At 42.3% G+C, this 27,980-nt stretch overlaps 2 protein-coding genes across 2 annotated transcripts; both read left to right on the plus strand.

Annotated features, from left to right (window-relative positions):
• Nucleotides 1-4,929: 4,929 nt before the first annotated feature.
• MED6 (mediator complex subunit 6) lies at nucleotides 4,930-18,680 on the plus strand. The gene is made up of 8 exons (XM_075105760.1): nucleotides 4,930-5,044; nucleotides 8,838-8,997; nucleotides 12,273-12,364; nucleotides 14,950-15,032; nucleotides 15,715-15,823; nucleotides 16,270-16,385; nucleotides 17,134-17,161; nucleotides 17,748-18,680. Exons 1-8 carry the CDS (start codon nucleotides 5,023-5,025, stop codon nucleotides 17,876-17,878), a joined length of 741 nt encoding a protein of 246 aa, XP_074961861.1. The 5' UTR covers nucleotides 4,930-5,022; the 3' UTR covers nucleotides 17,879-18,680.
• A 4,736-nt stretch (nucleotides 18,681-23,416) lies between these two features.
• On the plus strand, nucleotides 23,417-27,745 carry LOC142062784 (disintegrin and metalloproteinase domain-containing protein 20-like). Its single transcript, XM_075105759.1, is given in 3 exon segments — nucleotides 23,417-23,681; nucleotides 23,684-23,782; nucleotides 23,785-27,745. Coding segments are annotated over 3 exon segments (2,373 nt in total). The 5' UTR covers nucleotides 23,417-23,560; the 3' UTR covers nucleotides 25,938-27,745.
• Nucleotides 27,746-27,980: the final 235 nt, after the last annotated feature.

The following is a 27,980-nucleotide window of genomic DNA, read 5'->3' on the forward strand; positions in this document are numbered from 1 at the left end:
ATAGGGCAACAAGGTGAAGCCCATAGTGATGCTCTCCGCAGCAGCTTCTGAATGGAAAGGAGAAGGAACCCATACCTTCTCAGCCATACTTGCAGCGACCGAGTAAATCCCATCTCTGAAAATACCTTGTGCAGAGTAAGCAGGCAAAAGCCCCATGAAGCTCTTGAGCTGAAAGGCCCCCATAAATTCATGCCACCTTTACCAAACTGGAACTTTCCTCTGCCCAAAACAGTGTCCAATTACCTGACAAATAACCTTTGATAATGCAGTATTAACCCAGCAGAGAAGGAGCAATTCATTTTTCACAGACCCAGCAAATGTACCAAGTTGCCCACCTTAGGTTAGCTGAGTCATTAGCATTAATTTTCTCTCTCTCTGGGCCTGGGGATGAGCAGCCCTGGCTTTGCAGAGATAGGTAGCCTGGAGTCAACACTGGGGTGACTTATCTGCCTTCAACATTGCATAGTGCGGAGGCACAGATGAAGAAGGGGCATAGTAGTCAGGATGGAAATAATGGGGTTTTATCACTACCTGTTGGGGGGAACACGTAAAACTCCTGGGAAGGAAGCAGAGATGTTAGGGCTACCAGGCAACCACCAATAGGAAGAAATAATGTGAAAGGAGAGTGGGGAAGAAGGTATCCAATTAAGGAGGACCTGCCTGGCCAATTAGGTGCCTGAGACAGTGATGGAGTGAGAACATTAAGATTTCATAGTAGGTGAGGAAATCTTTTTTAGGTAGACAGAATGTGCAGGAAAAAAAAGGTATGTGACTAAATGAACAGTGCACAGATGAAAATTCTTCACTGAAATGAAATAACCCCTTTTTTTTTTAAAGTATTATAAGGCCTGGGGTTGTTCAAGCACAGCGATCTTCAGAGGTTTTGTTCATGTTCTGCAATCGATGCTGTTTGTTGGGTATTTCAGCTCTCTTCAATTTTGAAAAAAAAACCAAAATTAAACATTTCTTTTTCACTTCCTGGCCTGGTCAGCCTGTCCACATTTTGCATCCTCCCACTGGGTAGCACAGGGCTTACTGCCAAACCAAAGCCCTGTTTTTTAATAGAAAATACAGTAAGCCAGGAAAGCAAATCCTGATTTCATTCATCAGACTAGAGAGACTCTTAGTATATCAAAACATTCTTTCAGATCAGCCAAATATCTAAGGGCATAAAAATCAAGGACTTTGCAATCTGGTCACATTAGGGTTTATAACGCATGGTAAAATGATGGCATTCAAAGTTTACCAAGAAGTAATCTACAAATGCTAGGTCTGTAGCGCAGTCTGGAGATTGGGATTATTAGATTATTAGGCCTGTGCAATACAGAGGATGCATGGGGAGGTGACTGCTTTACTCTTCTTCCCTTCCCTCTCCTGGGCAAGCCTTGGCTGTGAGCAGTCACACACTGCCTGCTCATGGGCAGCGAGCAGGGCCAGGGCCCTGCTCCAGGACCCTGATCTGCCCTTTGGAAACTGGGTGGAAATAAAACACCAGTTGACTCCCAATCCAGCAAACAAATGCAGACAAGCAGAGCTGTGCGGGATGGAGGCCATGCTCCGGGTTTACCTGGCAGCTCGGTCTGCCTCTTCCTGGACATTGGTTTGCGTCTGATCTGTGCAGCTCTCGGGACATGGGGCAGCTTCTGCTTCTCACACCAGTCCCCTCTGGGTGATCTGCCTGCAGACTGTACTTGCTGCATCCTTCTCTGTCATGGGCTTTTGCCTTGATAATGCCAATGCAGCAGCAGAGATGCTAAGATCAGAGATGCCTGCAGAAACACAGAAGCCGGCATCCAGAGCTTCAGTGTGGTTTTAATATGTGATCATGCACGAGATGACATAGCTAGTGCTTCTTTGCTTGGGAGTTCATTTCCCCTCCCGCCTGCAGCTGTAAGCAGCCATGTAGCATCCTGACATTTTGTCTTTATTAACTTCTTGACAGATAGCCTTTTGGGGTTTATTGGGAGATTAATTGTTTTCGGGAAGCTTTTAGACTGCTAGCAAGGTTTTATCTTCTTTTTCCCCATCCCTTTGAACAGGAGACTCTAATAAAGCACTATGAGATGTATTAAAATGCTCTGAGGATGCCAGGAGCATCACTCTTCTCACTGTCCCCCAGCTTCTCTGCTCTTTGCAGCCCAGAGCTGAGAGCAATGAGGGGGGACCCAGTTTTGAAGAGGGCACCAGCTGCAGCCATCATTGCAGCCACTTTAGTTAGATCTTCCCCATGGCATTTTTCCAGGAGAAAAAAGAGCACACAAGCCTGGCTATTTTTTCTATAGTCAATGCATGTGATTAGCGGTATTTATAAAAACTGTGCAGAAAACAGCATCTCAGGAAAAGGAAAAGTACGGGCAGATGCACTGAACGAAAGGAGAAATTAACAGACTTTGAAGTCAGCAAAAGTTCCTGATTAAGGACTTAAAAAACAGAATTTTGCAATTTGGCCATGCTATGCATTTCTGAAGCACGACTCAATGATGGCTTTTGAGCCCTACTGGAAGCTATTCTGTAAATGACTGCATGTGCAGTGCCATCTGAAGGTACTGGTAACATTGTCATTGTTTTCAGGGTGGAAAGAAGGAAACTTCACTAGCAAAATTGTTAAAACAAAGTAAGGGGGATGAATTCATAGCAGCCCACTCAGACCTTCCCTTTAAAATTCTGTGGTTTCAGCATTTTCCTTGCATTGCCCATAATTTTCTACCACTGGTTTGCTCTTTTTTTTTTAAATGTCTTTCCCCCAAACCAGAAGACAAGCACTTAAAAAGACATTTTCCCATTCCTATTTACTATAAAAATTGCTAGCAAATCACTCATTTTGTAAGTAATTCAAGCCCAGCAATTTTGCATTAGCAAAGCTAGATTTGCCCAGAACATGGAATGTGACTTGGAGATTTTTACTATTAATCTGCAAGTTCAAATGCAGGTTGGCAGAATCCAAAGTTCTGCAATGACCTCCTTGTTCAGCAGCCTCTGATATGTTTTGGAAACTGCCCAGAGTGTAACGGTAAGGATACATACACAATACTTCTCACCTCATGGCGTATAGTTAGTTTATTTGTTCTGTCTCCACAGACTGCTAGATATGTGCACAGAGGCTGTTTTCCCTCTATTTGTAGGTGTAGTCCTCTCAATTTAGCTGTGTTTATCTGAGACTATAAAGGGAGTCCTGGGTAGTGTCCCCACTGTATCCATAACATGATTTAAGTGTACAGTACTACCAATCCTGCATCCACTGGAAATAACAAACATTGTAAATTAGGGGCAGTCTCATTTGGTATATAGATGTGTAGTGCCTAGCAGAGGGGGGCAGACTAGGATGAGATTCCTCATTAGCTCTGATCAGAGAAATATATAAAAATAATTCCACTGGGGAGAGGGTGACACTGAATGACATCCAAATACTGGGGCATGAAAAGGTGCCAGTTTTTATCCAAGTATTTTATGCCTTTTTAAAACACACAAATGGAATGAATATGTTTAAATATTAATTTCTTAAGGTGCCTTTCTTTGACATTAAAAGCAGTGTGCACAAATTCCTCATTTCACCTGATCGCTTTCATTAGCTCTCCATCTGTAAACCACACCTCCTGCTAACAAGGACAGAACCGCAATACTCATTAGGACTCTCCCTTTAGAGGAAGCCAAGTGAAAAAGCCCTAGACTTTTATGCTGCAGTAGAAGGTGAAAATGTTACCAGATGAACAGTTCTTCCCAGCAAGGCTTTGGCTAGTCTCACTATGTAATTGTAGATTTATTGTAAGCCAGCAAACCCTATTATTTCCCATCCAGGGGTCTTTGCTTTTCAGCCCCTCACTCATCTGACGACATACTTGCTGAGGAGAGGTGCAGAGTCAGTGGGAAAGATGGACAACATGAATAATTAAAATGGAGGTTGAGTTCCCGTTTCATACCAAAGTGAAATGGTTTGCACAAAAATAGAAAGAGACAGGGCGTCAGAGATGCTCCAGAAGGGTGGCTGTTATGTCTGTCGGCATTTTTGGTCTCTGGGAGGATTGTTCATGACAGGGATATTTAAGTATTGGATTTAGAATTCCAGCCTTTTGTAATTTTATTTGGAAACACTCTGCTGTGAATAATGCTAGGGAGGTGTGTTTAGCAAGGTAGAAACTGCTAAACAAGTAGCAGTTAGCTAACAAATGGGGATCTGCAGTGTGGGCACACGTGAATTACCTGGTGGAAAGCTATGTTATGTTATTAGACATGTTTATAGAAACTATGTTCTATTATATAGACTATTATCTTGTAGCAAAGACAAGCACTCAGAAATGAGAAAATTGAAAAATTAAGGTTAGCTAAGATTCTTAATGTAGTTGTGCCATTAAAGACTATCAAGTGCCATGTTTTCACGGCCTCTTTCCATATTCAGTTTAAGGGTGGACGGTGCCAAGGAGCAAACCTCAGGACAGGAACTGTGCAGTGTTTGTGATCTCAAACATCCCATATTATTGCCGCTTGTGATCTAAATCAGGGCTAGCCCAGCCAACTCAACCAGGATGGATCTGATGCTCCGCAGGAATGCACAGCCCACATCTCCTTCGCTTGGAAAGTGACCGGCAACTACCAGAGGGCCAAAGTGAGGTGAAAACGATTGTAAAACACCTGTATCTCTGGTTTTGAACAAAAAGCTCAGAATTAGCATTAAAAATACATTTTGTTTTTGCCATTAATGCTGTTGTTCTGTGTATGCATCGCTCATGGGTGAACAGCAGGTCACCTGGCGGTTGTGGTGGCAGGCTGGGGCACCTCAACCCTTAGCTTCGTGCTTGGGTTTCCCCTGTGTGCTGGGACGAGGGATGTCGTCCCGTCCCGGCCGAGGACCACCCTCACCCCGTCTGGCCCCGCCCCGCTGCCGGAGGCCCCGCCCCTCCCCGCCCCTCCCCGCCGGCAGTGGCGCCGCTCTCGTCTCCCGTCTCTGTAGCCAGAGCCGCTCTACCCCGCTTCCTGTCCGGGCCGCCTGCCCTGTCAGGGCGGTGGGCGGAAGCGGGCGGCGCGGGCATGGCGGCCGTGGATATCCGAGGTAGGGCCGGGCCGGGCGGGACGCGCTCACCGGGGCCGGGGCCGCCGCTGTGTCGGGCTGTGGGCCCTTCCTGCCGCCGTGGGCCGAGCTTCGCCGGCGGGCGCAGGGGAAGGGGCGAACTCGCCCCGTGGGGCAGGGCACAGCGGGCCGCGCTGCGCCGGAGGGGGAGGCCGGGGTAATGGCCGCCGCTCTGAGCGGCGGGGGGTTGCTGTGCTTCGCTCCAAGGAGCCCCAGGTTACGGGACGATGAGGTGTGGCCAGAGGTGTGAGGATAACAGAGCTGCTTCCTTCATTAGTACTTTGTAGGGGCAATGGAGCCTCTACCATTGTGGGTCTTTGAAAACTCAGCACAAGAGAGTTTAGTAGCGTTGCGAGTGCGTGTATGTTATGAGAAGGCACTAGAGGAAAAACTGACCAAAAAGCCGTTTTCTTGGACACGAGGCAGGCTAGGAGGGTGTGTGCAGGGCTCCCTGGGAAAAACAAGCCTCCCTTCTGGTACATTTCTGCCATTTCAAGTGGAATAAGGAGGTCCTGGGGTGAGACATAAGGGTAAGGTAAGAGAGCACCCAAAAAAAAAAAAAAAAAAAGAGTTTGATCTCTGAAGTGTGGAAGAAAGTGGGAAGCACTGGCACGTGTGGGACTTGGACGAGACCAAAGCAGTGTGTTAGGCTGGCGATCGTAACAGCGCTTTGGGAGGATGTGGTGAGAAAGAAAGCTGAAGTAATGGACAACAAGAAAGGTTTGGGGGAGAATTCACAGATATGAATAGAAAGAGAGACTGTTTTGAAGAAGAAAGGGTGATATTTGAATGAAGTACTAAAGAAGTTTACATTGTAAACAAAACACAGGTTAAACTACCGTTGTTTGAACGTTGAGAGGAAGAGGGTGTTGGGAGGGCATGAGAATGAATTATTTTTCTCCATAAGAGCATCTGAATGGAATTACACCAAAAGCCTATGTCGTGGGGTCTCAGGGAATGACGAAGCACAGGTATTTAGGGAATAATAGGGGTCAATATAGATAATGTGACAGACACTTTATCTTTTTTTTTTCTGAATTCTTACTTAATGATGTCTGCAGTCCTGTTTGCTTTTCTGACAGCTGTGTTTCAGATTGCATTAAGGAGCTATGTGAACAGTTAATGGCAGGAGTGGTCTATTAAGTTATTAGCTGGTGTGAGAACCTTTTGTCTTAATCCAGATAATTTAAGCTCCCTCAAAGTCTTTTATCTAATATGGTTCAATATATTACGTTGACTTTGAAGCATGCTTCTATTTTTAAGCTATCAAACTATTTTACTGTTCCTCACAGTTTGCCAAAGCCTAGTACTGGGCTATACAGCTGGCAAGGCCAGCAATTGGATGAATTGCTGTCTTGTTTTTTGCCATGGTTTCCTTGCTTGTCTCCCAGATTGTTCTGACATTCGTGGCAGGTTGGCAGTATTGTCGCAAGCACTTTAGTTTTGCAGTTGTGATGGAAATTCCACAAAAAAAAAAAGCTTTGAACAAGATGTTTTGTTTTTGAAAAGAACAGGGAAGCAGGAGCACCATCCTTTCTTTCTCGTAGCCAAAATAAACAGAGGTATTCCCTTCTTAGTGGAAATAACGGGCATGTCAGGTTCACGATTGGTTTTGGTCTTCCTCCCCTTTTTCTCAAAGAATAGTTTAATTGAACAGTCTTGCTAGTTATAAAGGCAATTTTAAATATTGGCACTAAGCAGCTATGAATAACTGAGCCTTAGAGCCCAACTTTATATTCCGTTTTATGATACATTTATCAGTATATATACAGCATTATAGCTATTTATATGAAGCTTGCCTGACATTCCAGTTGAGAAATGTAGTTTTTGTTAATCATAAAAGCAAGAAAAGTTTGTATTTGAAATGTAATATGAGAATTTATTACGGCAAGAATGCAAGCACTTCAGATTTTGGTTCTGTTGGGAAGGAAAGCTTGTCTTTTGGTTTTGAAAGGCATTTAGCATTATCAGTACTACCACAACTTAAGTGCTGCTTAGTAATGGATCTTCATGCTGTTTTTCTGAGATTTCCTTTTTTAATAGTGAGGAGAGAGAATAGAGTATGTGAAATAACATGAACGCCTCTAGAGTTTTGTTTTTCCCCCTCTCTGTTCTGTGAAGGAGTTAGGCTGGCAGTTCTGATATTAACAAGGCAAAATTTACGCATGGCTATTTGTGCATTTTTCCTGGTTTGCTGGGCAGCTAGTGCTACTTTATTAACCGTTCCTCAGAGAAGCTGCTCTGACATTTTTAGAAGTGATCCAGTCATCCTTGAGCATGCAGAGTTGTCGCAGAAGCAAATCATTCACAGTGGAATGATGAGTGGGCATTCTCAGTATGTATATAATGGGTGAACGTAAGTGAATGGGTTCCTGTGAGAAGGGAGTTTCAGTTCTTCATTCAGCCTTCAATGACTTCTCGTCACTTACGTTTTTTAATTTTGAACAATGCGTGCCTTTGTTTCCTGCTTTCTTATGTCTTGGGAATTTTATATGCTGCTGCTGCAATTTAAAATAGATGAATTTCAGGGTGCTTTTCAAGGTTCCTCACGGATCTTCAATGTTAGCCGATAGGTGGAACCAATTATTGATGCTGGTTTCTTTGGTCTGCTTGAGGAGCATCATTTTGCTGCAGTGTCATGATAAAAGCCAGGGATTTTGACTCAAGTGTCTCCAAATCTGTAGGAACTTGTCTGGCATGTAATGATTTGCAGGTTATAGAGTAGATTTCATTTAAAAAGCTCGCTATTTCATGTAAATGTTAATACTCAGTAGTTAGATTTCTGTAATATCCATTTGAATTATGGAATAAGGAATTTGCTGCAGGCAATTTGGTGGATTAATTGTAGAGGAATAGAATCTGTCATTCAAGACTACTGGGAAACATCTGCCCAAACATAGCATCTTTCTGTCTGCGGTTTTACGTTGCTTTTTTGTTACAGATTTCACCCACGTTGAGAATAATAATCTTTAAAACACAACAGTATCAGCTGCTGTGGTATCATACAGATCTGTATTTTAATAACAAACATCTTACAAATGTTAACAATGCCACTATTTTGTTTCACTCAGTGATTTACTCATTGGCTTTAGCAAAAGAAAACTCTTGGTTTAATTAATAGATCTCTGCAGTGATTTACCTATTTTCAGTATCATAGTTTACAGGTATCATAGTTTACAGCTTGGAAAGTGTTTTTGTAAGAAATAAACTTGTTTTAAACATGAACAGGCTCAGATTTAGTGTGGGGTGTACCACTCCCCCGCCCCCGAACTGATCCGAACTTACTCAACTTATTTACCAGAGACCCGGCTTTCAAAAGGAGCTGTGCTTTGGATTCCATTTCTACTTGGTTAATGCTGTGGTTCACGAAATAAACTGTATATAATACTGCTGAGTAGATCTAGTATGATAATATTATATATGGCATCAAAGCTAATGAACTCCCACGAATACAGCACACACACACACGTACACAGACCCTGCTCACGTTCTTGAGTCATAAAGCTATACCAGCAGCTAGTGGTCAAGGACAGAAAAGTGCAATAATAAACCACTATATTTTTATTGTGTACCTACAGTGCACACTGCAGCAGGTTAAAGGATATCAATTATGATTTGAACTCTATGAAATACATTTTTAACTAGAACTGGTTAGTGTGAAGCTGTGTTCCACCTCCTTACCCTGCTATAATCATTAACGGGTGGGAATTTACTCTTGGAGGTATTTGTAGTGTTTCTGGCTGCTTTGATACTCAGTGTGGATTTCTCTTCTCAGATAATCTCTTGGGAATTTCCTGGGTTGATAGCTCCTGGATTCCAATATTAAACAATGGGAGTGTATTGGACTATTTCTCGGAGCGAAGTAACCCGTTCTATGACCGAACATGTAACAATGAAGTTGTCAAAATGCAGCGGATGACCTTGGAGCATTTGAAGTAAGTTGTAGTTTTTTTGGAACTGTTCCCTGTGCAGTGTCCTTTGTCCCTGCATCCAGAGGCTTTGATGGTTGAATGGAAGCATGGTGGAAACCTCCTCCTGTTCTGTGCTTTTTAGTCCCACCACTTGTCAGGGAGCGCAGCTTTTTTTGTATTTGGATGTCATCTTCTTCCTCTTATGCCATTTCAAGGAGGTGTTAAGCATGATGGATTCTATTTATATCCTGTATGAGATTCCAGTAATTCACCTTTTAGATATTTCTCTGAATTAGGAAAGCTGTCTTCTCTCATATTCCCAGCTGTGGAATAATTACTGGGGGTGAAATTATTGAGGCTAAAGTTATATCCACATTTCATAAAAGTTAACTTCCAGGGTGAAATACAGTTAGCATGCTGAAAATCGGTTCAGTGATCATTCCCTGAGCAACACAACCTGCAATCTTAGATGTTGGCAGCACTGGGGGAGCTTGGTGTACTAGCTCTAAGAGAGGTAGTTGGAGGAGGGAGTGGAGTGAAGGCTCCACGGCCAAGCTCATCCATAAATCACTGCAGGTCCGGGAACTAGATGGAACAATGGAACCATGCCCTGGCCAGCACTGTACAATTGCAAAATTGTGCCCTGTGTATGAACTTTGCTCATTATAACCTCATTATAATACCAAAACACACACTTCCATACCAAAGCTACCTGCCTCCAATGTACGACCACCCCTCACTGAGCATGTGCTCTGAATTTCTCCTAGTTTTTATCTTTAAAGCAAAGCGAGGGATTTCTACACCAGTCAGTAAGGAAGGTATATATGACTAGAGTCACACAAGCTCCACCTAAGTAGTAGTAAACCAGTATAAAATGACCTCAAGAAAGAGGGATGTGAGGGAAGATATCATTGCAGACTACCGGGATCAGTCAATGGGCTGAACCTCTCTCTCCCCCACCATAGGGATGCCTATTGGGTAAGACTCAAAAACTTGGTTATATAGAGTGATTCCCCAGGAAATTTAGAGAACAAGCTTGTTATTTTGTGTTTCAGTGCTTTATATTCACACGTGCTTTGCAGAAAGTGCATTTATCACTAGCAATCAGGTAAGAACCTGTATTTCTGTTGCTTCAATAAACTGCACTATTACTGAATCTGGCCATGAAGAGTCATTGAGCATGATTGGACTAATAGTGATAGTACTGTTGTGGAATAATCGCTGGAGGTGACTTAGAAATTAAACTTACGTTTTTAGAAAAGTTACAGCATTGAAGAAGCTTTCAGGGTGGAGTGCAGCTGACATGAAGAATCCATTCCACAGAAGTTCCCTAGGCCCGTAACCTTAGATGTCAGCAATGCCAGGAGAACCTAGTGTACTGACTCTAAGAGGAGTTGTCCGAAGGGTGGAGCAGTGTGGAGGCATCACAACCAGGTTCAGTGATAAATGGGAACCATGGAGCTGGTACGCTGCATATTTGCCACCCTGGGCCAACAGTCTGTCATGCTTTTGACAAAATGCTGTCCTTTTCGTGAATTTTGCACATTATATCATCATTATAATACCGAAACACACCTCCATCCCAAAATCTACCTGCCTCTAAGGTGTGACCACCCTTCACTGGGCATATGCTTTGAATTTTTCTAGTCTACACCTTTAAAAGCAAAGCGAGGAAATTTTACACTAATCATAATAAAGGTATGTATGACTAGAGTCACTCAAGCTCCACCTGAAAGGTAAAAAATAGTTTAAGAGAAAGAGGGTGTTAGGGAAGATACTGTCATGTACCACTCTGACTTCTGGGACCAGTCGATGGGCTGAGCGTCTCTTCCCCCCCCACTGAGATGCCTTTGGGTAAGATTTGAACACTTGGTTATACCAAGTGTTTCCCTGGGAAGACTTAGAAACCTCTATATAGAGTTGCTCTAAATCTCTAATGCATTAGAGTCGCTTCATATTTTTTTTAACGCACTTGTAGCCAAGCAGTGTTACTCATATCCTTGGTATTTCTGTGTGCCTTGTAGCCAGCAAACTTACCATTGGTGATCTAAAGAACCTGTGCATCTGTTGATTTAATAAATTACACTATGCATTAATCTAGCTGTGATAGTTCTCACTGAATGCAACTGGCTGTATAATGTTAAATTGGGCATCTGCTGAATTAGTTACTAACAACAAATACTCTGATGGGTGGTTACATCTACAGTCCTTAGAAAATAAACCATTGTCCAAGTCTGAGACTAAGACCGGACTTAACTGCACTTAGACTCCTCTAAGAGAAGGAGTTTAGAAGGCAAGGAGGTCCTGTCTGAACCTTGTGACTTAACAGGAGGGTGTCCCCCTAGCCATTCCTCAGACTCCTACTATTAATGCAACAACTGTTAGTGAATCCGTAATCCTGATAGTTCAGTGTGTTGAATGCAACCGGAACACGACTGGACTGACAGTGCTGAATCGGGTATCACTCAGAATCTAAGCCCAGCTACCCCTTGCCCCTTTGGCATCTGAGGACCAGCTGGACTGCAGTGGGGTTTATTTTCTGCTAAATGTCTTCACCTATTATTGTAACACCAGCTCAATAGAACCTGAGTAATGGTAATATAGTTAAATGTTTTTCTATGGTGAATAGAGTTTATGTTAGGGGATACTGAGAGTTCATAAATTATTTGTGTTTCCATATCCTGCTGGCTATACACCATAATTAGTATATAATTCCTCCAAATAGCTGGCTTTTTAGTATGGGTAATAAAAGTAGTGAGTGTTGTAAATAAACTGATCACAGATGGTTGTGTAATGAGATTGCAGCATGTGCAAGTTAACTTTCTTTGCAGTTCCCCATCTGCTACACTGAGCACAAGTGAGGTATTTGAGAACTATTTAAAGAATTCACAATATGATAGGGAGTGTGCAAGCTGAGCTAAAAGTTCATTGGTAAAGTCACCCGTGCTCAGATGTGGTTATGGAGGGGTTTTCGCCACATCAGATGGTCACATTGTACACTAGTCCTTTGTTTCTGTGTTTAAGTGACATCTGTGATGATAGATTGTGTTGTCTTTCTTGCTCCTTATTTGTTCACTGGCATGTTCTACTTGGATGTTGTGTCTCACTCACTTTGTATATGCAGCTAGGTTTTGATGGCTAGCTCAGGAAATCCTGTGCCTTTATTTATTGCACATTATATAGAAGAGCTTCCAAAGCATTAGAACTTCATCCCTTTACTGCCAGGCCATTTCATAGCTCTTCACATGCTACAGATTTTACTTTGAGGAAGATATTTACTGTGGCTGCTTCTTCTTCAGCCAGATGGTTGGAGTGGAGTACATCCTCCTTCATGCTCAAGAGCCCATTCTCTTCATTATCCGGAAGCAGCAAAGGCAATCTCCAACACAAGGTAAGGTCACTCAGTTCTTGTCACTGTTGAGAAGGCTGATCAGGTAGTTGCTTTTACCTGTTCCTAATTTGTGTTAAGTACTTCTGGTTCCCCTTTTCTGTCTTTATCTTAAACCTAAATAAAAGGGTATGATGCTCAGTGGTGGGGTGGAGATATCTTGTCTAGCAGAGTGACCTCTAGTGTGCTAATAGCAGGGATTGCCATCTTGCGGTGAAATGTGAAGAGTGCAATGGAAAAGTGCCATCCTATGGTATATTTTGCCATAAGAAATTGATAATAGCATTCATGCTGTGTCGTATTTATTTGTTAGGCTACGCAAGAGTTTTCATCTAAATTATTTGAATATAAGATTAATGATATCCTTGCTTGGGGATGATGAGCTTAGTTTAATTTGAGCTAATCTTCTGAAGTGGCTAGTAGGTGATTTATTCATTTTGCTGAACCATGATTTCCATTAGTTAGGGAGAGGGATCCTTCATGCTTCTGTTTGTGTCACGTCACTCTTATTTTGCACTATTTCCACCTTCAACTGTGGATAGGTTATATTGCTGAGTAGGATCTTGACAGTAGAAGATGAGATGACCCATGTGAAAAATGACCGTGAGATACTGCAAATGCTTGTTTTGGTTATTCCTCTGAGAACTGAGTATTTTGGAATCATGAGGGAATCTTGTGATAAAAGCACCACTCCTTACAGTGTCACTGAAGACCTTTCCAAGTTTGAAATTAAATACCTTAGCTTTTATTTTTCCATTTGCATGCAACTGGCTTCATTATTCCTTTTTAACCTTAAATTTGTTTGTGTGTATGATTAATTAAAAAAATATCAATAGTTCTTGGACTGTCTTCTGTGTTTACTGTGTGTGTATATAAAATAATCTGGTTATTTCAGAGTAAGCTTTACAGAAAAGAAAGGCAGGCTTAATGCTAGTTACTACTTAACTTTTTTTTTAGTGACCTAGGCTCTGCAAATGCATTTTGGTTTGTGCAGGTCTTTGCCTTGTCTAGCAATGCTTCTTATTTGCTTATATCAGGTAATGGCCTCTTTATACTGCAGTTTCGTACTGAAAAAGAACATATATGATTCCCCCTTCTAATAGATTTTTGAGTTGTTTTTCTATTAAAGGTTTTGAATCTAGCTTTCAAAAGATGAGTGTGGAAATATTGTGCCGCCCTTAATTTCCTGTTTTGAGACTTTTAAAATGAAGAGTAGAGTCGGGGCTTTCACAATATGTGTGCTCAGACTTTTGCAGTAATGCAAATGTATATTTGGTGGAACTTGGACTTGTTTGGTAACATTTCTCCCATTGTGACTGTACAGTTTGTGCTAGATACCTTGCTTGAGTCACATCATTCCCTAGCTCAAATGTTACCCGTGTTTCATTTTATCATGGTACAAATATTAGTGTATTTGACACATGAGAATGGGGGCGGAAAACTAAAATGTAATGAGTTCACAGCAAGTGTTGACTATTTGGGTGGAACTGGTGCAGGCCTGTCTTATGAATTCTGTGTGGGTTTTTTTTTAAATATATTTATATTTTAAATTCTTTAAGCCAAGTTTTTGCCTGTGTGAAGTGGTTTTGGAAAAATCTTTTGATCCAATGATTAGGGAGGGTTACCTGTTTAGGAAAGTAAGCTGCTCTGGTACAGAGCTGTGAGACAGTAAAACTGCTGTTCTGTGTCTTGCTCCACTTTGAAGGAAATGCTGAGAACCCTCTTTCTTTGGTGGAGAAGTGGGTAGTGGCTGTAATACACACCTAGCTGTCTTGGTCTGTTAATTTAGGAAGGTGTCCAAGCTTCATAAAATGCAAGTACTGGATGAATTGGGTCCTGTCAGTAAAAAAGTTGAGACAGAATATTTTAATACAGTCGGAGGAACTGAAACAAACGTGTGCACAGGTAAGATCCTTAGGAATGTGAAGCCGATAGCATCACTATAGTTTCTCAAATGAAGAGTGTTTGGCGGAGTATTATGGAGGCAATTGTGATTGCCTGTGATGGTTCCTCTGCACTGCAGCTCTAATGAACAAGAATTTTTGATGGGTCAGTAGAGGTTCCAAATCTGATTGCGCAAATGCCTTTGGAACACTGTCGTTTTTTGGCAGGATGTTATTAATTTTGAAAGGTGTACTCTGTGTGTGCTTAGCTGCCATTGGGTCTGGGAAATCTAGCAAGAGGAGTGTGCAAGTTGAAGAAAGCTGAGGCTAGAAGAACGAGATCTTAACATTGTTGTGGGTTTCTACCGGTAGCAAAGGCAAGTGGAACTACTTCCAGTGCAGTCTGCTTGACTCCTTTTGTGTGGCTCTGAAAACCCCAACTCTTGTAAGGTTAATTACTTGTCTGTAGTAGGACAGGACTTAAAGCAGATGCTTTTCTATCTGTAAAGGACATCTTGGTTTTTTTCCCCTTATCAGTCTGTGGTGAGGGTGCAAACAAAGTACCTTGAAGGAAAAATGTAAGAGGAAATTTGGTGATGAGATGAATATTGCAATTTCTGCTGTTAAACTGAAATTCAGCAACAAATACACAGTCTTCAGCCAAAGCTTTAAATTGAACCTGCCTTTTTTTTTCCCTCCCCACAGCTATTCCATTGGCAGACTACTATATTATTGCTGGAGTGATTTATCAGGCACCTGACTTAGGGTCTGTCATTAACTCCAGAGTTGTAAGTGTTCTGTGCATTTGATGTATACCAGTTTGTATCTGCTTTTAGTTTTGGGTTGTTCCTCAGGCTGTCTCAATCCCTCCTTCACTGTCTCGAGGAGAAATCTTGTGTAGTACACAGTAACTTAAAACAATCCCCAGTAGTTAATATGGTGCGCATCCCACATGGAAATGAAAGATCCTGTGAGAGTCCAAAAAGTAGGATACATTGTTTAAGGGTGAAGGATCAGAATAACTGAAGCTACACAATTGGTGGAACAACATGAGGTTTGAATAATCAAAAGAAAAATTAAAATGACAAATACATATTCAATTAAATACATATTCAGTGAAGCTTGCTTTGGAATGTTAATGCTAAAGTAGTGTAATATTTCTCTTTAAATGAGACTTATGTTTTTAAGTCAGTGTGGTATTTCATTTTAAATTAAATACTTGGGTTTGTTTTGATTTCTTCTGTTCTATTAAACTGCTACTGCTGCAAGTTTTTCTTTGTCAGTTGAGAAAAGCTCTTCAGAAAAGGTCTCATAAGAGCCTGTGAAAGAGATTACATTCTTGGTCCAAAGCTAGATGTCCCAGAATAAAAATGAATGCAGAACACTAATTTTAAAATCCCTGCTTTCAAAAATTTAGACGGTATTTTCTCCTTAAATTCTGAACACTGCCCTATGTTCTTCTTCTGAAAGCTCACTGCAGTGCATGGAATTCAGTCTGCTTTTGAAGAAGCTATGTCCTACTGTCGCTATCACCCATCCAAGGGCTACTGGTGGCATTTCAAAGATCAAGAAGAACGAGGTATGATTCCTAGCTGCCCCTTGCGTACTTTATGAGAAGGAAGGTAATGTAGGGAAAAACTTGAGGCAATCCACAGTGATGGTGTAGAGATGAGGTTAAGGGTAGGTTAATGCTCCCTATCAGGTGGAAGGAACCTTGCTCTTCTCTGCTGGTGGGGATGAACATCGAGGCATGGGTCAGAAATGAAAATGGTGTGCCTTGTGTCAACAAAGTGGGCAACTCTTCAGCCCATGGGAAACCAAAGTACATTTTCAGAAGCCAAACCAGTTTGTTGGGAGGTAAGAATTGTCCTTAATCAGTCTTCCACAAAAAATCCCAAATGATGTTAAAGGAAAATGTGGGTGAAGTTTAGAGGAGAGATGAATACCAGCTTGTCATACAACAAAGAGCTGCTAAGAGAACTGAACTTCTAATACAGTTTTGTCTTACATTTCTGTCACTTGCAGAGAAAGCTAAACCAAAAGCTAAGAAGAAAGAAGAACCAAGTTCTATTTTCCAAAGGCAACGGGTAGATGCTTTGCTTTTAGACCTAAGACAAAAGTTTCCACCCAGATTTGTTCAGGTATGACACTTACAAGCCATAGTATTACTGTAACTCACTTGGAAATCAGGGTAATCATAAGTACTGGAACAGCTGAAACTGGGAATTTTGTGTGCTTTCTGCAGTGGTAACATGGATTAGCTAATAAATTTGAAATGGAAGGCTCTGATTGGAGTGTAGGATTCCTCTTTAATTGCAGGAGTCATTAAGACCTTGGCAAAACTATGAGGGCAAATTTTATACACATTACTTATCTAATCACAGAAGGTCTGTTCTTGTCAGCTATCAAATTTTGCTGCTGCTTCCAGTTTCCTGCTTTGTGAGCACAATCAAGCCACCAGGGCTATTTTGTTTTAGGTACTCCATTGTTCTGGAGGCTTGCTTAATTAGTCTGGAAATTCTTGGCATTCTGTGAAGTTGTTGTGATTGCCTCTGATTGCCTCTAGTAGCCATTTATTCCACCAGGTCTTCTGCTTGGGAGCAAAGGAAATGATGTGTACAGCATCTCACAAAACCGTTTACTCCTCAGATGTGGGAAAGACTGGCTAACTGCATATTTTTTGCTTTAGTGCTTTTCAGTTGTCAGAGGAAAAACTGGACGTCAGTTAGATTTTGAGTGTATTTAGTGATTCCCTTCTACCCTCAACCCTTATGTATAAGGGCGCATTGCTTGGTTTATATTCCTAAGTGAATAGTAGGAAGGGTTAAGAATTATGATTTTGGTTCCACTGATGTGTTGTTCTGTTTTTTTTTTCTTCCTCCCTCACAGCAAAAGCCTGGAGAAAAGCCTATCCCAGGTAAAACTCTAATATTCTCACAAGACTTTAAAAAATAGGCTCTATATAGCAGTGTCTTCCAGCTGCCATCTAAGCTCCTGGCTGCTGCTACTGAGGTGGTTAGAAATTCTGGCCTTGCCTAATTGTGGGAGCTATGATGTAAGAGTTCTCTGTTACAGCCAGAGTGAAACTGAAGAAAGTGTGTATTCTACTCCTGCCCTTTCTGTCTGTAAAACTGTATTGCCTGAAGGTCCAAATGCAGGAAATGTTCTTTGAAAGCAGGAGGAGGGTAAAAGGGTAAATGAAGGAACAATTTGGTCAGTCCAACATCTTAGTGGTTTTTGCATGGGGTGCTACAAGCTCAAGAAGGCATGTGAAGGCTTTGACGTGATTGTAAGCAACCTCAAACCAGGGAAATCATGAACTGTATCTCTTCAGTCTATTCCACTTTTTTACCTGTATAGGTATGAATTTGGTCCTTTATTATTCTTATCCCGTTGAAATTAATTTTGCCCCTTTGACATCAATAATATGTTCTGAGTACACTGAACAGTATTTTAGGAATAGAAATTGGAGGCTTAACTTTCTTTTGCTGTTACTTTTTAAGTGGATCAGATCAAGAAGGAACCAGAACCACCACCTGAAGCTGTCAAGCCAGAGGAAAAAGAGACTGTAAAGAATGCTCAGCAGAGTGCTGGTGCTAAAGGACCACCTGAAAAACGGATGAGACTCCAGTGAAGTAACAATTTCTTCCATGTCTGGATTAGTCAATACCTGGAAAACAGGGAATTCTAGCTCCCCTTTCTTTATATTTATGCTCTTCAACTGAGACTGGTGATTCAGAGACTGAAGTCCCTGTAATGGCTTTTTCTGTAGAAACCTATCATGCAAATGCCAATGCTGGGATGAGCTGCCTCGAAGAAGGTGTTTTCAGTCTTCATCTTATTTTGAATGTTGGTTTCTGAGAATGGTTTTTACATGGATGTATTTTGCAGCCTCCTGAAATCTTTACAAACTCTTGCATCCCTTGTGTCTTGGTTTCCCGTGTAAAAAGGCAAGCTTTTATTTAAAAAAACAACAAAAAAATCAGAATTCTTGGCAAATAAATCTCCTGGCTGCTGGAATGCTTTTCTTAAATGCTTACTTTGTTAAAAGCAAATGTGCCATAGCAGCTGGCAGCATTTTTTTTTCTCAGATATCAGAATATATTTTAATCTGTTTTGAGGAAGTTCAGCTAAAGGATTTAGGCTGCCTGCTATAAATTGCTGTTCCTTTAGTATGCTTGGGATACAGATAAAGATTTCATAACTGGAGGCTGAAACCCACATAATTAGATGTCAGACCGCTCTCAGTCTCTAAATGTTCTTAGGCACTCATTTTACTTAATGGCTAAACTGGTCTTCTATAATAAAAGCTAGTGTTCTGTGAGAGAGATTTATGATGACATAAAACTCTAAAATATCTTGCTGTTGCACACTATGTGAGGCTGTTTATATTTCCTTTTTTCACTGTAACTCAAATATATCAATTACATCTCTTCCCCTGTGCTTCCAGTACTTTCTTGCTGTATCTGATCACCTTGATTAGTCATCTGCCTTTTAGACCTGAGGAGGTAGGGCAGTGGAAGAGAAACATCCCTGACAGCTATACACTTTGCTATTTAAGCATGTTGCTTACACAAACCTTCTCCCCCCTCCCCCCCCTGAAATATTAGAAGTTATCCATTGCAAAGAAATTACTATTGGCTTGGTTTTGTTTTTTCTTTGAAGTAATGGAGCAATCCTTGAAATAGCTTGCTTTGTTTTCACAGCTGTTACCTGCTTTCTTGTAGCAAACTGTGGTAAGCAAGAAAAATGTCTTTACATAGCAAAGAAAATGCAGATAGGAAGGAAGGCTAAGATATGCTTAGACAGCCATGTCAAATTTGTTTCAGCTGTATTTCATATCATCTGGGTCAAGTTTGAACAGCTATTTCTCCAGATGTTGATAGAAGTAGATAATAAGCTAGTGTGAACTCTTAAATCAAGTGAAGATATAGAAAGCATTCATTCTGGGATGCTCAAAACAAGACAGAGCTCATTATTCAGCATTGAATAATTACAAGGTAGTGTGAATACACTTAGAAAAAAGTGTGTCGATTTTTCGTGTATTAAAGAAATCCCTCTGAAAGCAAGGAGCTCAAGAAGCACCAAAGCCATTGTCTCATCCTAACAACTTGATGGAAAGGGGGTTGTCCAGAAATGAGGCATTGAGTGGTGAGGAACTGCAAGAGTCCTTGCTGGTTTTTGATGTTCAGAATAAAGTCCTTGGAAGTGGCCATTAACGGAGCCAAATTTCTCTGTAGTTACTAATATTACTAAGAACCTGTATGTCATTTGGAAAAATGTAAGCAAGAAAAATGACTAGGCTGCACTTTAATGAAGATCTAGGGTGTTTTGGGGGCTTTTTTTGTTGTTTGTTTGTTTTTTGAGGAAGAAAAATTAACTACTATGCACCGAGGAAAGATTTAACGTTACTAGCAGAAGAAAGATATCTTGCTTATTGCTGAAGGTATGTACAGCTGTGGTCAAAAATGGATGCTAGAACACACAGTATGAGCAAAGTATTCTGTCAGTCACTGGACTTCACCTGAAATAAAGTGTATTGTACAGCTCCATGTCTGAAAAAGAATTTTAAAGTTAAGAGGGGTTTGAAGGAGGGCAATAAACTGAGTAGGATAAAATTTCTCCTGTGAAGCCACTGGGAGGACCAAGACTTTAGTTCCTTAGGAAAGAAAAGACAAATATTGAGTCTTTATAAAACTGAGTACTGCAAAGCAAGTAGGAAAGTAGAGAACTCTTGTTCGGTCTTGTAGTACAAGAATAGAGGGAATGTTAATGAAGCTGAATTGGAGTTACATTAGACTGAATCGTTAAACTCCATGCTCAGAATCTGAGCTGATTCAGAGATGAGGGTGGAACTCAGAGGGGTAGACTGTCCTCACATCTGTGTCTCTTAACAGCGTTTTTGCTTTCTGCAGAAATGTCTCGTATTGGCTGGTGTTGGAGGGCATTAAAAAGGATGGACTTTTGCTCTGACCCCACCTGAGTTAAAGTACCAGCATCTAAGTGATTGAGAGGATAGAAAATGGCTTCCATGCAGGAAACAATGCATTCAAGTGTGATAAGCCTCTTCCAGGGAAATGATCTTTTCCTGAGAGAATTACTTTATAATGCAGTAAGGGATATTTTCAATGGGTTTGTCGATTTCTTAGTAGCTGTCCTTCAATGCTGAAGGTTTGCCATATGAGGGACTGAAATAGCTTCTGATCCTGTTACGTGCTAACCAGATATTCTAAAATAATTTTATCGGTTAAGTGAGCTTTGATATTAACATACTCAAGTGACATTATGTCAGATATTACTGTTAAACTCCAAGTAATTTACTGTCAAAAAACTGTTAAGCAGCTATCTTCTAGTCAGTAATGTTTTACAGTGTATGAGAATCTAAGCCTTTTCTCTCTGGTATTTATACACTGTCTCTTGGTTTTCAGAGCCTGAGTGCCAACGTCCTTCAAAGGACCTTCAGTATTTGCAGAGCTTATAGCTGAAAGGGAAACAAGCAAGTAGTTCTGAAACTTGCCCTGTGTGTCACTTTTCTTTTGTGTAAAGGAGAGATTTGGTTGTACAGGAGAGCTCTCTCTGCTTGTACTCTTAGATAGTAACCATTCAGATTTCAAAAGGGCTTTTCTTGGCCTAAATCATGGGGTAGCAGGAGCTAAGAATGACCTAGAACTCTGATAGAAACATTCTCCCGAGAGCCTGAAAGTACATATAAATGTTTGTATAAACATGAAAGATAGGCATATATATATGTGTATATACACATACATGCAAAAATCCGGCCAGATTATAGGAAGAAGGGCAATCTAGCTACCTCAATTCACTGTGTAAAGCTGGCAGTGTCTCAGATGCATTCAAAAATACTGTCTTTTTCATCTCTTCACTAAGGAAGGTCTGACCAGGCTACGTGTTACTCTTGCCCATTCCTCTTTGCCACTCTGTCTCCATACTTCGTATTTTGGTAACCTTTTCCTAGCAAAGAAAGTTAGATGCCATTTGGACAGTCAGTATATGTTGTTTGCCAAAGCAAGCTGTACTGGGAGCAAGGTTAGAAGCGTACAGGCAATAGTAGGGACAAGGCAAAGGGGAGAGATTAGGTTTATTTTGGGACGTGGAAGTTGCCCGTGAGAAAAATAGTGAAGGTATGTTATGCAAATAGAGTGTGGCTTCACTGAACCAACAGATGGCTTCTGAACAAAAGCTGATGTGATGTTTTCTCAATATTTTTTTCAATGGTAAAGCAAATTATGATAATGAGGCATTCAAGGTTCAAGGCAATTTTTCTTTTTCCTTGGAGACGAAGGTGAATTTTTGATAAAGTGTCGCTTTGGTCCTGTAATCATGCACAGAACAAGCAGATGGTCACTTATGTGACAAGTGTCCTTCTGTAGCCTAATGTGGATCATAGACGGGTGGTGGTGAGAAGTTTTGACAGTGGGATGAATTATGATGTATTCTTGATCTCTCAACAATCAGAAAGCTTAATTTCTTTCTGCCAGGAAAGTCGATTTCAACCTGTGGTCCACAAGGCTGCTGGGGGTCTGTGACTTGTTCCTAAAGACAGAACAGAAGAGAAGTGATAAAAGTGCACCTCTGTCTGGTAGGATTCAATTCAATAGGAGCTTGCATCTTCACTGGAAATTTTAAGGGGCTACAAGATTGAAAAAATTTTGAAAAACACTGATGAATCATGAGAAAGACAGACAGGCCAAACAAATGTTTCTGCAGTTGAAGGAGATACAGATTTCTACAATATCTTTTCCCTACCCTACTCATCAGCACTGTCATACAGTGGGAATCTTTCCCTCCCTCCCCTTTGATCTTTACCTGATCAGAGGACAGAAGTACAAGGCTCTGGTAAGCTGAACACAACAGTGTCATCCCTTTTTACATGACCTCAGTGCTGAAGGGCTTGCTTAGGTGCCCAACACTGTCACAAACCTACATTGACACTTCCCCCCCCAATAGAAGCATCCTAATAGAAGCAGCTGTCCTTTTCATTCCTTTAATCTGAGGTACTGCATTACTGGGGCTACTAAAGCCGGCCCCACTTGCAATGAATGAGCAAGGTGCCAGTTCACAATCTGCAGCCCCTTTGGCCAACAGTTGGTAACCTCCACAGCTGTTGGTTAGGCCTGCCATGTGCCCAACTCGAGGTATGGGCCCACTCAGGACCCAGGGGCATGAGGGAAGGGAGGCTCTGAGCCCTCTGCCAGCTGCTTCTCTCACTGCTCAGCCTCCTGAGGGGCAGCACATGTCTCAGGCAGTTTGAAATGTTAAGTGTTGCTGCCTGTGCCAGGGTGATGGTCAGCACCCAGAAGTTGGTGCTGAAAGACAGGATCCCTGAGGTGGGGTGTTGGGAGCACGCGCCTCCTGCAGCTGAGAAAGGTATGGGCCGTAGCAGGTCAGACTTCATCTCAGACATGCTTTCAGTGCCGAAAAGAAAGTTGGGAAGGGTTCTCAAAAGGTAACAGCTGTGGCCATGTCAAATCCCAGCGCTACGTGCCAAAAAACCAGTGTGCATAGCTGTGCTGCACAGGACATACTGTCCTACCACAATCCAGATCACTGGCTTAATAGCTCTGTGTCTTGATGGAGCTGTTCCCTAAAACAAGGATGGCAGCCAAATGGTAGGTGCACCTTTAAGCTCTCCCTTCCCAGTGCTCCGCAAGTGCAAACCTTTAGAAAGGCCATGATGTGGGAAAACGGTTGTTGCATCAGTGATGTCTGTAATTAAGGCATGCTGCTGTGGCATAGATAGGCTTTATGCTTTTATACTTGGTGCTATTAGTTTGCGTCTATATTATTGAACGTAGTGGAAGTGAATTCATCCCTGGTTCTACCTTTCTTCTTGGTGTGCGTGTGTATAGCTGTAGTAGCTGTAGTAAGGCACAAGCTAAGGAAGGGCACCAAGGAGTGCTATGTCCTAGGAGCCTGCCAAGGAGACTAGTATGTATGTCCTTTTTCATTTCAGACCCTAAGCTTTTCCAGATACTCTTTTGAGCTGAAATAGTCTGTTCCTGAGCTTCACTTACAAATTATCCTTTAATAAAAAAAAGTGAACAAAGCAAAAGCCAGCCTCTGAGCTATTAAAACAGATTTTCCCCCTTGTGGTCTAGCCAAATGATCCCTTTGCTCACCACAAAAATCTGTGGCAAGGAGTGTGAGGCTGAGCTGGGGTCCCTCCTTGCTATGTCTGCTCAGAAGGAGAAAAAGCCATTGATTTGAAAATGAAGATTGTAAAAAGCTGGGAACATGCTTGTGGTAGGCTAATTTATTTATTTCTCCCCACAAGAGCCTCTGTACATGCTCAAAGAGCATGTCTGAAGGCACCATCGCAGCCCTCCGGGATGCACCCCAGGCATTGGGGTGCCGTTTTCCCAGGGGGAAGGTGAAGGGGTCATGCTGCTGCCACTCACCCGCAGCTGCAGCCCTCCCTGCCGAGGAGCAGTTGGAGGCCTCGGGGCGGCTCCCCCGGGGCAGGGCCCTTCCAGGATCCATCCCCTCACAAAGCGAGGTGGCACGGGGCAGCCGCGATGTGGGTGCTGCTGGCGCTGCTGGGCCTGGTGGGGTGCCCTGCCACCTTGGGGGACCTGACCAGGGAGCTGCGGGTCACCGCCACCTGGGTGACGGTGCCACGGCAGTTGAGCCCGCGGGCCAACACCAACCCCCTGGCTGTCTCCTACTGGATAGAGGTGGAAGGGCGGCCGCGGGTGCTGCGCCTGCGGCTCAGGCGGGGTTTGGTCTCCCACCCCTTCACCTTGGTCACCTACAGCAAGGCCGGGGCCCGCTGGGAGGAGCACCCCTTTGTGCAGGATAACTGCTTCTACCAGGGTGAGGTGCAGGGGAGCCCCGGCTCCCTGGTGGCCCTCGGCACCTGCAGCAGGGGTCTCCGCGGCGTGATCTGGGTGGAGGATGGCACCTACGAGATCGAGCCTGTCCCCAATGATCCGGCCTTCCGGCACGTCCTCTACCGCATGGAGGAGGCCAACAGCCCTGTGAGCCCCACCTGTGGGCTGACCCCTGAGGAGCTGCTGCACCAAAAGGCTTTGCTGCCCTGGTTCAAGGCCCCCCGTGTGGAGGAGGAAGAGATGCTGAAGGACTGGTGGACGCACGTCAGGTATGTGAAGATAGTAGTGGTCGTGGACAATGTGCGGTTTGTGAAGTCAGGCAGGAATGAAACTGAAGTCTTGAGGCAAGTCATAGAAGTCATGAACATTGGGGATTCCCTGTACGAACAGCTTTCTGTTCGGCTCTTTCTTGTGGGATTGGAGATCTGGACCAAAAGCAACCTTATAAACATTACTAACTCTGTCAACAAGGCACTTGATGACTTTAACAAATGGCGGAAGTCAGACCTGTCTCCACGGATGCGCCATGATACCGCTCACTTATTTGCATTTCAGAGCTTTGGAAGGAGCCTGGGGTTGGCGTTTCTAGGGTCCATGTGTGATAACCAGTGGTCATCAGCGGTTGTTTCCTTCACCAATAGAAAGTTGTCCTCACTTATTACCACATTTGTCCATGAGCTGGGCCATACTCTAGGGATGCGCCATGATGCACAGGGCTGTAAATGCAGACGAAAGAAATGCATTATGTATGAAAGCGACGTCGACACTGATGCGTTCAGTGACTGCAGTTACAAAGACTACTTTGACCTGCTTGGGCGTGGTGCTGGCTGCATCCGTCAACCACCAGCACCTGGTACCTTCTACACCATGAAGCGTGAATACTGTGGGAATAAGATAGTAGAAAGTGGAGAGCAATGTGACTGTGGTTCGGAATCAAACTGCAGAAAGGATCCTTGTTGTCACCCGAACTGTACGTTTACTGCAGGTTCAGTCTGTGCTTCTGGAAAATGCTGCAAGAGCTGTCAGGTCCTTCCAGCAGGAACGCTCTGCAGAGCAAGTACGGGTGACTGTGACCTGCCAGAGTATTGCAACGGGACTTCCTCTCAGTGCCCACCAGACGTGTATGTACAAGATGGAACCCCATGCAAAGATGGTGCTTATTGCTATCGAGGAAAATGTTCTTCCCACAGTAAACAGTGCCGGCAACTCTTTGGCAAACAAGCCAGGGCCGCTCCTTTAGATTGCTTCAAAGCAGTGAATACTCGAGGTGACCGGTTTGGGAATTGTGGTATTCGTAACAATATTTATTTTATAAAATGCAGTATTGAGAATATCTTATGTGGTAGGATCCAGTGTGAAAACATAGACAAATTGCCTTTCTTGCAGAACCACGTAACGCTAGTCCAAACCCCTGTTGGAGATAAAAAGTGTTGGAGTCTTGACTACCATGTTGGGATACCAATGGCTGACGTGGGGGCTGTGGAAGATGGGACGCCATGTGGTAGTGATATGCTTTGTATCAACAGGACATGTACCAGCATATCACTGCTGAACTATGACTGTAACTCAACAACCTGTCATGACAGAGGACTGTGTAACAATCGTAAGAACTGCCACTGCAGGTATGGCTGGGCTCCTCCATATTGTGAATGGGAAGGATTTGGAGGTAGCATTGACAGTGGACCCCCTCCAGCCAGGGAGATTTTTCAGCAAGCAAAAATGGGAGTAACACTACTGAGTCTTCTTTTTGTCTGTATCCTTGGAGTAACCCTTACCATACATTATAAACCAGAAATAGTGGGATGGCTTAGGAGGAGAAAGGCCCAATTCCGCAGAAGAAGATAGCAGTTGTTTCAAATCCTGGAAAAGCCAGCCGTTTCTAAAGGAGAACACCTGCTGGTGAGTCAAAATCCACCATGAAACACTTGCCGAAAACCAACAAGCAGTAGCTTTGGATGCTGCTGGAGAAATCTCCCTTGGGCAGAGCCAGCTAATAACTCATCAAAATAATTCAACACATTCTGAATAGTTCTAATCTCATGTGATATAATTAAATGCAGAGTAAATGTTATCTTTGTTTATTTTAAGTTAATAAATGCAGGCAGTGAGGCATGCTGTTCCTTTTTTCTTTGCACCTTGAGCTCTTAAAAGGAAGTAGTTGGGTAACCTTAGGTATAGCTTTTATGCTTCATATCAACAGTTTACAAATGTAAACTCCTTAAAACAGGTGTAGATACATTATTTCCTCCAATTTACTCCTTCATCTAATGTTTTCTCCAATTCAGAGAGATGTTTGTGAACATCTTGCTTTTGTCATTCATTAATAGCCAAAGAGAAAAAATTGTTCTTGCAATCTCCGTTTAATTCACATCTGTGACATGCAGGCAGGCAAGAAACAGGTACCGCAGTGAGATTGCTGTCTGTGTCTGTGGCATAAGCCCTTCTAGCTGTTTCTAGGGAGAAGCCCTGAGGAGGGAGGGAGATCCCAGCAACAGGGTCTTTATCGTGTGAGATGGTAAAGAAGTATTATCCAGATGCCGCCAGCAAGCATGACATTTCTGAACCATCAGATATACATCAAGCGTGTAGTCACACCAAACCTGACGTTTCACGAGAACAAATTGTCTTGCTTTTTTGGAAACTTTCCAATGACTTGACTGCTGGGTTCTCCTGAGAAGTGCTATGTATTTTATTGTCGCTAAGAGGAGCTGTCTGTGAGGCTGCACAAGTTAACTGGATTTCTGAAATACTTGGAACTACTCTGCAAGTCTCCCCAACCAGAATTCCTGCAATATTTGATAGATGCTTTCTCTATCTCAGAAAGGGGGAGAGTTCTTTTGGTTTACTATGTGATTGCTTTGTAAGCTATTACTGAATGTGTCTCTGCAGCTCTACAGAATGTCATGCAGAAGCAAGGCACTTGTTTTCTTTAAAAAAAAAAGAAATAGAAACATCTATTTTTCATTTTTTTTAGCAGGAAATAAAACGTGTCTAAGTTATGGAAAAAACAGGAGGGATGTAGAACTATCATTCAATACATTTTATTTTTATCATTTATATTATAGCAGTGACTAGATCTTTCAACCAGATCAGCATAAAGAGGAGTCTGTAGTCCAGCTTTACAGTGAACACTTTATTTTAAAGGACTGGTATTTCTGAATTAAGGGCTATAATGCACTTGTCTGCTACCAAAAGAATTATTTGTATTTGGAAAGCAAAGACCACATTTTTAGCAAACATTCTATAAAGGCAGGATAAGTACCCCAATACTTGCAACATTTGGGAAGAAAGATATTGGAGAATCTACACGTGATGACAGTAGACTTTTGTCACCTCCCAGGTACGACGTTTATGTTTTTAGAATACTCATTTTCTTGCAGGTTTTTTTTTAATGATTGTGTCCTGCATCCAAAAAGGGCAGGTTACATTATGATTGGATGTGAAATACAAAGGACGTGATTCACAGTTCTTTGTGGCTTCTTGACTAAAGCAAATGGCTTCTTAAATTGTTACCTACATTTGTTTGGGGAAATGAGGCAACACGTTTGTTCAGCTGTCTACACTTGTTATCTGGAAAGAACATGGATGGTTTTGTTTAGATGAAGAAAACTTAATCCTGCATTTATGTCAAAAGACAAGGTAACTGCCCTTTGACTAACCCCCCAAATTTATTCCTTATAACCAGAGTCCTCTTTTTATTTTTTTTTGCTGGGGGGGAAGGGGCAGGAGGGCGGTTGGGGTTTTTTCCTCAGAAAAGTAACAATCTTAATTCAGGTGTGAGAAGCAAGGGGGCTGTGGATTAGGTGCAAGATGAAGATAAAAAGTTACACAAGCACTCTACTCAGTACCTTCCAACTAGCTGTGCACAACTGGTAAGTACTGGTGGAC

This window comes from Phalacrocorax aristotelis, chromosome 10 (assembly GCF_949628215.1).
Source record: "Phalacrocorax aristotelis chromosome 10, bGulAri2.1, whole genome shotgun sequence".
Classification (NCBI taxonomy): domain Eukaryota; kingdom Metazoa; phylum Chordata; class Aves; order Suliformes; family Phalacrocoracidae; genus Phalacrocorax; species Phalacrocorax aristotelis.